Here is an 11,450-nt window from a genome sequence, read left to right as displayed (position 1 = left end):
CCCAACAATCATTTGATGAGGTCGACTCTTATTTAGGAGATGGGTGCGCCATGGTTTCTCAATAAGAAATTATGGTAACCCATTCTCTAGCATGTGAATATGGCATCTACCTAGTAAGGCATCAAGAATGCCTGAAATAGTTGAGCTTTCTTGTAGTATTCTAAATAGGTGGATATCAAGAAGATTGTCATCAACTCTAGTATCCCTCTCGACACTTGTTACATGTGACATGATTGGCAACAAAGTGTTTCTTTCCCTTTTGCACAACCACAAAGAAGTCAAATTCTAGAAAAAGTAGGAGCCATCAATCCACTGTACCTGTGGCCAAGGTTTATTCACTAAATACAAAAGTGCTTGATATTCCACAAAGAAAGTGAATGGTACTGATAATAAATAATGCCAAAAAAAATTGACAAGATATACCATCCCCAATCCTTAGCTCTTGTTGAGTGATTCATTTTATGTTTATGAGTCTTTTACTAACAAAACTCATAAGGAAATCCGTATTGTCATCAACAGAGTTTGCACAATACTACTTCAATTGTGATCTTGGATGTATCAATTGACACATGGAACATGAGTATCCAATTTGGGTCTTGTAGAATGGTTGCAATCATGAGGGCCCTTTTCAAAGCTTCATATGAAGCTTAGTATTTTCACTAGTCCATTCCGAAAAGATTAAGAGCTTATAAATTGATCTTGCTATTATAGTGTAATTCAACAAAAGACATTGATAATGTTTGACATGTCCTAAGAAGCACTGAGTGCCTTTCTAATTGGCAAGTAGTGGGAGATCCATTATCACTTTAAACCTTGGCAGCAATGTTAATGGCCATGCTATTTCTGGATATTACATGGCCCAAAATGATACCATGATTAACCTAAAATTGGCATTTCAAGGGATTTATGGAGAGTTGATACTATTGACACCTCTCGACGACCAAGTGAAGTTTCTCAAGGTATGTCTCCCAACAAAGCTAGAGTGGACATAAAAGTCATCGATGAACACCTCAAGTCATCACCTTGATATATCTTTGAATATAGTGCACATTAGGTATTGGAAAGTATTTGGTGCATTGATCAAGTCAAATGGCATGATGATGATGTAGGTAAACACTCTTAAATATATGGCAAAGGTGGTTTTTAGCCAATTGTCCATGCGGACTTATATACTTGATTGTAGCTGGAAAATCCATGGAGAAAGTTGTAAGCTTCTATGCTTGCTACTCTTTCAATCATATGGTTGACGTATGGCAATCAAACGATGATCTCTTTTCATTGCAAATTTTAACCTGATATATCAACCACATAAGTACAACCACCTACCACTATCATAAAAGCTATATTTAGGCAATAAATTAGAACAAGCAAATACAAAATACCATTATCACAAAAAGCTCAAAAGATAATTAGAACTAGCAAAGAAAAAAATCACTTAAGTGCACTTTTGCACTGTTCTAAATTCTTCTTTGATTGACAACAATGCCTATTTTCATGTATAACCTACTATTTAGATACAATAATGGATGTCAAAATAAAAGGGCTTATGTGGTTATATCTAGGTTTCGCCAACAACATAGGGCTGTAAGGTTCTCTCACAGTTTTGCAAATACAAAACTTATATGGTTGTCATCATGTGCTTTCAATAATGAACACTCTCAAATGCATTACCAATACGAGATTTCCCCTTATTGTTGGTCATGTCCCTCTTGCAATTCATGGCATAACATGCACAATACCTTTGTTATTACATGCCATTCCTAGGTTCTAAATCACAAATTTAAGTCAAGTAAGAATCTAGAATTATTGACCTTCTCATTCTCTTACAAATATTTTGAGCTGAGGGGGGGAATGTTTGCCCTAGCACATTTTTCAGGTTAGTCATAACAGAACTAAGGTTGTCCAATTTAGGATTTTTCTTCTATAATAATATGCAAGGTTCACATTAATTCTACATTAACATCAGAACAAGATTTAACATTAAGTTCCTTATTTATGCATCATCAAGTTCCTCCTTTATTCATCATCAAATTCAAATTTAAGATACCCTGATACCAAGGTAACTTGGTATATGATCTCACACCCATACAAAACCAGCTTAATAAACCACTGTTCCTTAATTACAACCTGTCACACGGAGAGAAAGGCCTTCAATATGCAAGATCTCTCAACCCAGAATTTTTTAAAAACAGGAGGTTACAAGGAGAGCCTTCAATGTGCAAGAACTCTCAATCTGGCAATATAAAAATCTAAATGGAATGGTCATGCCAAGATTGCTGCAACAGCAGACAGAAGTAAGAGTGCTCGTCAGTTGTAATGCACCCAAAATCCTCTGATTCAGGCCAAGCCAAACAGATCATGATTGATCGAGACCTATCATATCAGTCGTAAACAAGTCCAGATATGCACGGGCAACCCTTTTGTCATCCTCACCTGCCCATTGGTCTCTGAAATGCCTAAAGTTGGAAGGATTGGTTGGCTAAAGTCATGTTAGATTAGCAACACATGGTCACTCTTTGAAACTTAGTCTTCCAAATTTGAAGCCTGTAACAGACATCCAGATTTCAAACCTAACTGTGACATGTTTTTGCTTTGAGTCATCAAGGGATGGATTGGACTCACGTTGAGAGTGGATAAGCAAGAGATACTAAAATCATTTACCAACAGAGGGCATCGCACAGAACTCTTCAAGATACAGAAACTTGAGGATTTTCAGGATACAAGGATGGAGGCTTTGTGTGACAGTAGCTGTTCTTCCGTATATCATTCGCACCTGAAGATGGTCACCATGGTTCGACCTCACCTAGGTGTCATTGCTTCTGTGACCTGAGACCCTGGTGGTAAGCGGCCTAGCCCTGGCAATATCACTTTGAAACTGCGAGGCATAGGGGTTGGGTCATAATTGAACCCAGTCAGTATGAGTCCTGAAGAATCACACCAGAAAACCTCGTATCAGAATATAATCGCACCATAAAAACCACGTGCAAGCAAAAGACAATGGGGGCATTTAAGATGTATAACTGTTAAGCAAGGTTGTCTTGACAGTGTAAGTAGGATGCAACTGTAACCCAGGACATAACTACCACCAGGGCAGGATGCAGATGCCTTTTGAACTGCACAGCCCTTGCAGAGGGCACAATGACCTATCCTTTAAGATGATAGTATATTCACAGCTTAAATATTGGATATTACTAGATGCACATTGCTCTGCAATGCCAAAATACTCCGGCAGTCCTATAATTTCCCGATCAAAGAGTGAGTGCAATACATGCATACTTCTCCAGTGCATGAGAAATCTGTACATACAACTTAGCTACAATCTGGATAAGTGTAATCTACATGTGTAATGACAAAAGTACTTAGAATTCCATGATTAAGCATGGTTGCAGGTAGCCTTATGACCAAAACTCAAAGTTAGTGCTCATTCAAACATAGCAAGCTGCCACATATATTTCCTAATGTGTGACATTTGCAACCATCAGCTTTTTTAGAGGCTAAGAACATCAACATGCTGAACAGGACAATAGACATTCAACTAACATAAGTTACCATGGCTTCTAAGACCGAGCATTTCAACTGGTGGAACATTGGCAACAAAGAGCACCTTCTTTCCCACTGCATCTTCAACATCCATCACATATTTACAATCTGACACCACTGTTCGTGTTTCACACCCAATATCAACCTGCAAAGCCTTTTTTAATTACAATTTGATATCCATCTAAAACCTAGAATTTTTCAATCTACATTATCGATCAGAATGCAGAATAAGCTTGAGAATACCTAATAGACTTGCACCATTCTTAATCAAAACCAAGCCAAGATGTGCTCAGGAATGCTCCTCAATAAGCATTTAAATAGGTCTATCCAGGTTTTTAACTCCAAACAGAAAAAAACATCCAATTGAAATGAAATGCAACAAACACCTCACCTTATTTGATTTTATTTCCTTTCAATCCAATGAACATTGCAATGATACATAGATCATGGAAAAAACATCAATAAAACAGAATGCACTGGAGTATAATCTACGAATCAAAAATAGGCCAAGGCCACAAAGGTGTGCTTTGTTGGCATTAAATTGCCAAACTCAAAGTGATTGGTGTTGAGAAACCCTTCACCCGCAGTTTGCATTTTTGCATTTCTGCATTTTGCGTTTAGGGTTTGCAGCCCCAAAGGGGTGCCATCCTAGACTGACTGTGCCTATTTATAGGCCACTCTCTCATTCATTCCTCACGGCTGATTCATTCAATCCGTCACCTCTTTTCTCCACTACCCTCACACCCCTTCAGGAGGACATTGCGGTTCGAGATTCATGGCTGTCTTCATCATCTTCCTTGTGCTATGGCACCCTTGTTCCATGTATCACATTCACTCCATGATTCAAAACTACATCATTCCATTCATCAGAGTTTCTTCTCTCTTCTCAGTGTTTGCTGAGTTCACTCCGCGTTCCTCCCCGCAAATCCTACTGTCTCGCTAGTACGTCATCTTTTGGCATGGTATCAAAGCTAGATCTGCTCAAACAGTGGCAAAGATCCTCCACTCCAATGATGGCAAAGACCAATGGCAGGTTCGGCATCCACTTCTCTTCTTCTTCCGCTGCATCAAAATATCGTTTTTGCAGGTTTCAAGTGTTTTCAACTTGCTGCCCACACTCCTTTCGCGGAGGACATCGCAGTCTCAGCTGTCCCTTGCTGTCATCTACAGTCTGGTGCCTGTTTCCAGCCTTCCACCCGCAGTTTGCAGCTGTTTACAGCAGAGCGACTGTTGCTGATCACTCGCCATTCAGAAAACAATCTCGTTTTTGCAGATTTCAGGTATTTCAGCTTGCTGCCCACACCCCGAACGTGGAGGACATCGCGGTCCAAGCTGGCCATTGCTGTCTACAACAGTCCCGACACCTATTTCCAGCCTATCACACACTGTTCGGAGCTGATTTTAGCATGTTGATTGCTACTGCTGGTTTTTTCTTGCGTTCTCAGACTCTCTCTCTCCTGCAGCGTGCGACTTTAGTATTTCTCTCTCCTCCTCATCGGATAAGACAAGACCGGTGGCAGATTCGGCATCCACATTTGATTTCTCTATCATTTTGGCTACGCATTGGGAGATATCCTTTTTCTCCCTCCCACCCTCCCTTCTCCAATTTGCCACACTGGTACCATGGCGTCTCCATCAACAGATTGTCCTTCTACTGGGTGCTACTACTACGGCACAAATGGTCATGCCACCAAAGACTGTCGACATCGACCTTTGCTCCCCACCCCTCTGGAGTATATGCATCTTCCACCAAGCAGTCCTTGAGTTACCTCTCCTTTCTCGGCCACAAAGATCGTTCTACATCGGCTAGCGCACTATTATGCTCAAGGCAATAAGCCGCACCCGATGCGCACTAAGTCCTTTCGAGCACATGGAGGCTCTAAGACCTTACGAGACAATAAGTCCTCCTGGAGACCATCCCACTGTGCAGAGGTTTCCCCCACCTACTTCCGGATACTGTGGCTTCCACGGCCCACATCTCCTCCACAATCCACTCTCCTAAGAGCTCATGACTGTTTCCCAACCTTGGCTCGACTCATCCTGAGCCTCCTTTTTCCCCACCCTCTTCCACTCAGGTTCAAGAGGCCACTTCTAAGTGCTTTCCGGCTTCTTCTTCCGAGCCTCAGATACCTTCTTTAGCACGACCGGCGACACTTCCTTCATCATCAGATGCTTTGCAGTCCGTGAGCCATGAGTGGTTGGATTTCCTTTTTCTCAGAGTGGGATTCAAAGGGGGATTTTCTTACTTCTCCCATAGAGGGGACTTCCAGTTTTTCTTCGGCTTCAAAGAAGGCTCCTACTACTCCTTCCGATTCAGAGAGGGACCCTATGTGCCATGAAGTTCTTCACACACTACCACCTTTTACTTTCAAGGATTTAAGCAATCATTTCCTCTACTCATACCTAGGATCTAGAGAATCTACCTACATCGGGGTCCTTGAGTCTTCAACACCAACTTGGTGGCTAGGCCTTTGTATTCCTTCCAGCATGGAGTCATGAAGCTAATGGCTTGTCTCCCGAGGTTGAGTTTCGGGTTCTACAGCTCATCCAATCTCCTGACTATCTTCAAAGGTCTCCTTTCAAGTAGTATTCTCAAATTACAGGGTGGATCTTCTTCGTCCCTTGGTCAGCATGGAGCCACCTCTTGAGATCGAGTATGGGCATATCCTTATGGTTCTTGGCACTACACAAAGTTCGACATTCCTCCCATGCATTGCATGTTTTCATCATCTTTGTACTAGGGCGCTTAGGTAAGTGAACAATTTCCCCATGAGGGACACTGTCCAAGTGGCACCTACTGCATGAGCATTCTTCAGCATGTAGCATTGCATCTCCACCTCACTCTTCTCTTGTTCCCCTTTTTGAGCCTGAGAGGGGGTGTTGAGAAACCCTTCATCCGCAGTTTGCATTTTTGCGTTTCTGTGTTTTGCATTTAGGGTTTGCAGCCCCAAAAAGAGGCGCCATCCTAGACTGACTGTGCCTATTTATAGGCCACTCTCTCATTCATTCCTCACGGCTAATTCATTGAGTCCGTCACCTCTTCTCTCCAACCTCTCCAATACCCTCACACCCCTTCAGGAAGACATTGCGGTTCGTGGTTCGTGGTTGTCTTCATCATCTTCCTTGTACTATGGCACCCTTGTTCCCTTGTATCACATTCACTCCATGATTCAGAACTTCATCATTCCATTCATCAAAGTTTCTTCTCTCTTCTCTTCTCTTCTCACTGTTTGCCGAGTTCACTCCGTGTTCCTCCCCGCAAACCCTACTGTCTCACTGGTACATCATATTTTGACAATTGGCTCATCTCATAAAGAGCTCAAGTTGCCGGACCTTAATGAGCTTTGATGTTGAGTACTTTTCCAAGAAAGAGAAAAGGGCTGCAGACGCCTTGGACAAATGACCTCATCCCAATGAACGGTTGGTTTGTTCAGTGAAACACTTGTATGGCCATGAAGGACTCTTGTACAGTTCAAAATTCAGTTAGTGCAATGAGGGTGTCCAAGTCAAAGGATGTCACAAATGATTAGGTAACAGAACTAATATACCATATTGTATAAATGACTTATTGCCTTGCCTATTGCGACTTATTGCCTTGCCTATTGCTTAAGATAAAACGTGTGCCAGTTGTGTTAATCAAAGAGATTATCCCAACTGTCTTCATCGCTTAGGCTGTCTACTGCTGTGTTTTGCAGCACCCCAGCACCTTTCAAAATTCATTGTGAATGCAATTGCATGATCAGCTCGCATCACTCCAGTCACATCAAGTTCCACTTGTGGTTGCAATCTCAAGTCAAGTTCCAGTTGTGTTCAGCGCTGGAGCTCAAGACTGAGCATTTGGCACTTTGATTGTCATATAGCTTGACCTGCAATTTCAATCTGATGCCTTGACAATCTGGACACATTGTTGTGCCTACTAGGCCCAAAGTTTCATACGACCATCCAAGGCTGTGTTAAGCTACCTCAGATTTAGCCTAAAGTTTATCCCAAATTATGGACTAATTTATTTCAGCTCTTGTAGATAAACTATTAAAAAGATGAGATTCAAGAATTTAGGTAGAGCAATTGGCTTGTATGCTGGAGTGCCAGGGTGCTGGTGCTGATCCTCATCTCAGGCTGCTGCTGGTCATCATCTCAGCTCCCCAAGCATCACCTTTTTCAGCTGGTAGTCCTCAGATTGACTGTATTTTGGGTGGCTGCTCATTTGCTTCTGCCCCGGCCTACTCCGTTGTCAGAAATCTGTTGTGTTTCCTCAGCCTCGGCTACATCCACACTTTGGGTGCTACCATCTGCTTCACCAGAGGTACCTCCTTTTCCCTCTCCTCTTGTTTCAGAAAGCTGTTGTGTTCCCTCAGCCTCAGCTACATCCACACTTTGGGTGCTACCACCTGCTTCACCAGAGGTACCTCCACTCCCTCTCCTCATGTTTCAGAGGGGGACCTAGATCCAGCTTCTGGGAACAAAGGGGGGGCCACTTTAGGATAGGGGAACCCCAAAGGTAACCGAGGCCTCACGGCCTTCATCATAGGATTGATCCACCATTCCACTGTAGTTCTGAAAGCTTGTGCAGGATCCAAGAGTTGCTTCTTTTCCAGGCCCCACCTATGGACCTTGGAAATCTGCCCATCTTCAGCAGCTTCAGCAAGAGCAATGGTGTTCACTTTGTGTGATCTATCCCCTTATGACCAAGATCATGGAGGACTGGGAGCCTACCACATTCAGAAGGCTCTCATACAGGAGACCTGGTGTCATGCTACAAAAGAGGAACTTCATTCCATTGAGCAGGATCATACATGGCAATTGGTTCCGTGCCCTCCCAAGAGGAAGACCATTGGTGTTCATTGGACCTGCAAGACCAAGTATTTGGCTGATGGGTCCTGCCATGGGTTTAAACCCAGAAGCTGGGCCTCTGGGTTTAACCCAGAAGCCCAGCTTGGTTTACACAACAAAGGCATTTGCTCTGACTGCTCAAAATTACCATTCAAATAGTCCTATCTCTTGCGGCCCATCATCATGTGATGATGCACAAATGAACAAAAGTGTGAAAGACAAGCATGAACACTAACACAATGAGCAGTGAGAGACGATACGAGAACTCAGAATGAACAGGCCATGGAATCCATAAAGAGCAGCACGAGATGAATAGAGCAAGACCACCAAGATATTCGCACAATGACCAGCAATGTCTCAATCTCCCTCTCTCCAACAAGATGCAATTATGCAATGATGCAAGATATCACAGAGCTGCAGAGACGAGCTATATAAATAGGCCCTGGAATGCCAGCCTAGACAACAGGTTGGCCAACTGAAATGGGACAACCAGCACTTGCTGCCCTGCACCCACATAAAAGCCAAATAAAGCATCCTTAGACACATGAAATGTGCAATGCTAACACATCGTTGGCTAGTGTATCAAATGGAGTTCAAATCAGCCTTCCTCAATGGCATCTTAGAGGAGGAAATCTATGTGGATCAGCCTCCTAGTTTTAGTGTGAAAAACAAGGAGGGCCATGTCTACCATCTATAAAAGGCCCTCTTTGACCCTAAACAAGCACCTGGAGCTTGGTATCAGTGCTGGATAGACCCCTTTTTTCTGCAGCATGGCTTCAAGAGACTAGATTCACCATCCCACCTCTACTATGGTTGGAGGCCTGATACTGTGTTCCCAGCATGTTGTATGTTAATGACTTAAATTTGGCAAATAACCAAACTGGAGAGGGTTGAGCAAACACAGAAGATACTCAAAAAGGAATCTGATATGACAATCCAGGCCTTCTCCATTTCTTCCTCAGTCTTGAGGTATATCAACTATCTCAGGGCATCTTTATCTTGCAGCAATGTTACATCGTCAAGATGCTTATTGCATTTAGGATTGCCACTTGCAAGTCCATCTCACCCCCTATGGACCACACCTTTGGTAAAGAATGTGCAAGTGATGGGACAATGATTTAGATGTGGATAGTGGTGATTGTAAGGGACAACGGTAAAGTGCATCTGCATGTGTTACATGTGTTAGAGGAGATGATGGGTATGAAGGAGAATTGTTATTTGGTTCATCTCCATATGCCTTTCCAGCCAGACCCCAGAAAGTCAATATGATTTCTCCTCTCATCAAGTAATGCGTTATGCAACCCTTCAGCCTGCCTTTATGCCAAGTAAATTTGCATAGACTCCAATTCAGACTGATGTCGCTATAAAGGCCTCGTCAATGAATACACAAGTCACTTCAAACTGCATGCTGGTGCAGTACAAATTCTAGAGGGGAGAAGCCCATCCATCACCAACACCGTGTTTTTTAGGCATTTTTGAAGCAAACAAATAAAGACTTTCAAGGTGAAATTAATCTTGCTAGCTCATTTTGGCTGCTTTTCTACTGAGAATTACTGCAGGAAGTTAGGAATCAAACGTTGAGTTGAAGATATCTTCTGCTATCAGTTGGCTTCCCTCGTTTTGCAGTCATCTCTGGATCCAAAACCGACTTCGCATCTATCTGCATCATATATTTGAAGAAAAATGGTTTCAGAAACAACATACTGAGTACTACCAATACTTTAGTCACAGAGCATGTGGAGTAGAGAGGCCGGATTTATTAAGAGGCTCATAAAGTATGTAGATGTACAGCAAGAAGATGAACTGATCTTGCAATGGTATAGTGGATGACTTTCACGTGATCATATAAATGTGCATTAGCATTCAGCTTATCATGCAGCTTGGATCTTTGAAATGTTTACCCTCGTATACAATCGATGCAAAAGCAAAGAGAATCAGTGAGCAAACAGTGAAAAGAGCGAAATGAATTCTTACTATACGGCCAACTCGCAGATCGATGGCGGAAAATGCAGAAATGTCAATCTCGGGCTTCACAGGCGGACAAGCTTCTCTGCTCACACTCTCGAGCACTTGCGATTCAGCATGGGAACGTACACAGAGCCTGCTTGCAGCGAGCTTCCCAGGATGTGACCCTACAAGGCATAATCAGGGGACATTTTAAGACAACCTATGTATCAAACACGGTGGCCCTAGGGCAAAATGCTGTGGAATCTGTCTGCGAGACAACCATCAATGCCTCTAAAAATGAAATGTTACAGTGCAACAAAGCAAGACCCTGTGCTGAACAAAGCGAGACCCTGTGCCTAAGAATGAAATGTCAGCAACTGATGAGCTCTAGCGCAACCTTTGGAAGGGCAGAGCTGGCTGTGTCCGCCGCAGTACCGCGAGAAGAAGCTATGCCTTCCTCCACTGTCGTTCTGCAATGCTCCAATTTGGCAGCTGCCAACCTTCAGACTCGCTGATGCCATCATCTGTGCGTGCGCGCGCGTCACGATGACAAGATTGGGTGGTTCGTGAAGCTTCCAAGCTTAGGAAGGAGTCCAACGTAGCCTCCTATTACGCAGCAAGATGTGAACTAGCGTTCCTGGCAAACTAGATTATAGCACGTCTCACTGTCCTACAAAGTCGTCTATCGTAATGTTTACCCTCTCCCCTCCTAGCCTCCCTATGAGTAGGGTAATATGGTTATGTGTGTGCACCTCCCCATGAATAAGGTAATATGGTTGTGTGTGTGGAGCAACAATGATATCATCAAGTTCATGTTGTTGCAAGGCTTGTCTACTTTGTGGGCCATTTTTTTACTACAATGTTTAAAGGACTATGCTCTGATATAATTAATCAATTTGAAAGATAAGGCACCATTATCCGAAAGTATAAACAAATATTAACTCTAGAGTAGCTATTTTTCAAGAATAATATTCACGTTACCAACACAATTAATGGAAGAGACAAGGACCTATGATTCAATATAGAAAAATATGTAAAACACCTTATTCTCTTGACTATAAAGACACACAAAATGGCATGTTCACTAAAGTGCATTCAGCAGTCATACACAATGAACACTCATGATAAAGCTG

At 42.7% G+C, this 11,450-nt stretch overlaps 1 protein-coding gene across 2 annotated transcripts; it reads right to left on the bottom strand.

The window, feature by feature from the left end:
- Positions 1-2,006: 2,006 nt before the first annotated feature.
- Positions 2,007-11,042, bottom strand: LOC148036551 (uncharacterized). Of its 2 annotated transcripts, none has more exons than XM_087678541.1 (5): positions 10,715-11,042; positions 10,345-10,502; positions 9,947-10,030; positions 3,605-3,685; positions 2,007-2,924 (listed from the first exon to the last, which is right to left on the bottom strand). In XM_087678541.1, the coding sequence occupies exons 1-5, from the start codon at positions 10,839-10,841 to the stop codon at positions 2,913-2,915; spliced, it is 462 nt and encodes a 153-aa protein (XP_087534667.1). In that variant the 5' UTR covers positions 10,842-11,042; the 3' UTR covers positions 2,007-2,912. The 2 variants fall into 2 exon arrangements, with proteins under 2 accessions (XP_087534667.1, XP_087534666.1); XM_087678540.1 differs by having other exon boundaries at positions 2,011-2,924; positions 3,550-3,685; positions 10,715-11,039.
- Positions 11,043-11,450: the final 408 nt, after the last annotated feature.

This window comes from Lygodium microphyllum, chromosome 5, assembly GCF_053477565.2.
Source record: "Lygodium microphyllum isolate KBCC chromosome 5, Lygodium_microphyllum_v1.1.10, whole genome shotgun sequence".
Classification (NCBI taxonomy): domain Eukaryota; kingdom Viridiplantae; phylum Streptophyta; class Polypodiopsida; order Schizaeales; family Lygodiaceae; genus Lygodium; species Lygodium microphyllum.
This window is presented reverse-complemented; position numbering and strand designations above follow the sequence as displayed.

Coding starts and splice junctions, on each gene's coding strand:
- LOC148036551 (XM_087678540.1), bottom strand. CDS start 10,841: ATGATGGCATCAGCGAGTCTGAAGGTTGGCAGCTGCCAAATTGGAGCA. Junction 10,503..10,714: donor CCAGCTCTGCCCTTCCAAAG/GTTGCGCTAGAG, acceptor TATGCCTTGTAG/GGTCACATCCTGGGAAGCTC. Junction 10,031..10,344: donor ATCTGCGAGTTGGCCGTATA/GTAAGAATTCAT, acceptor TATATGATGCAG/ATAGATGCGAAGTCGGTTTT.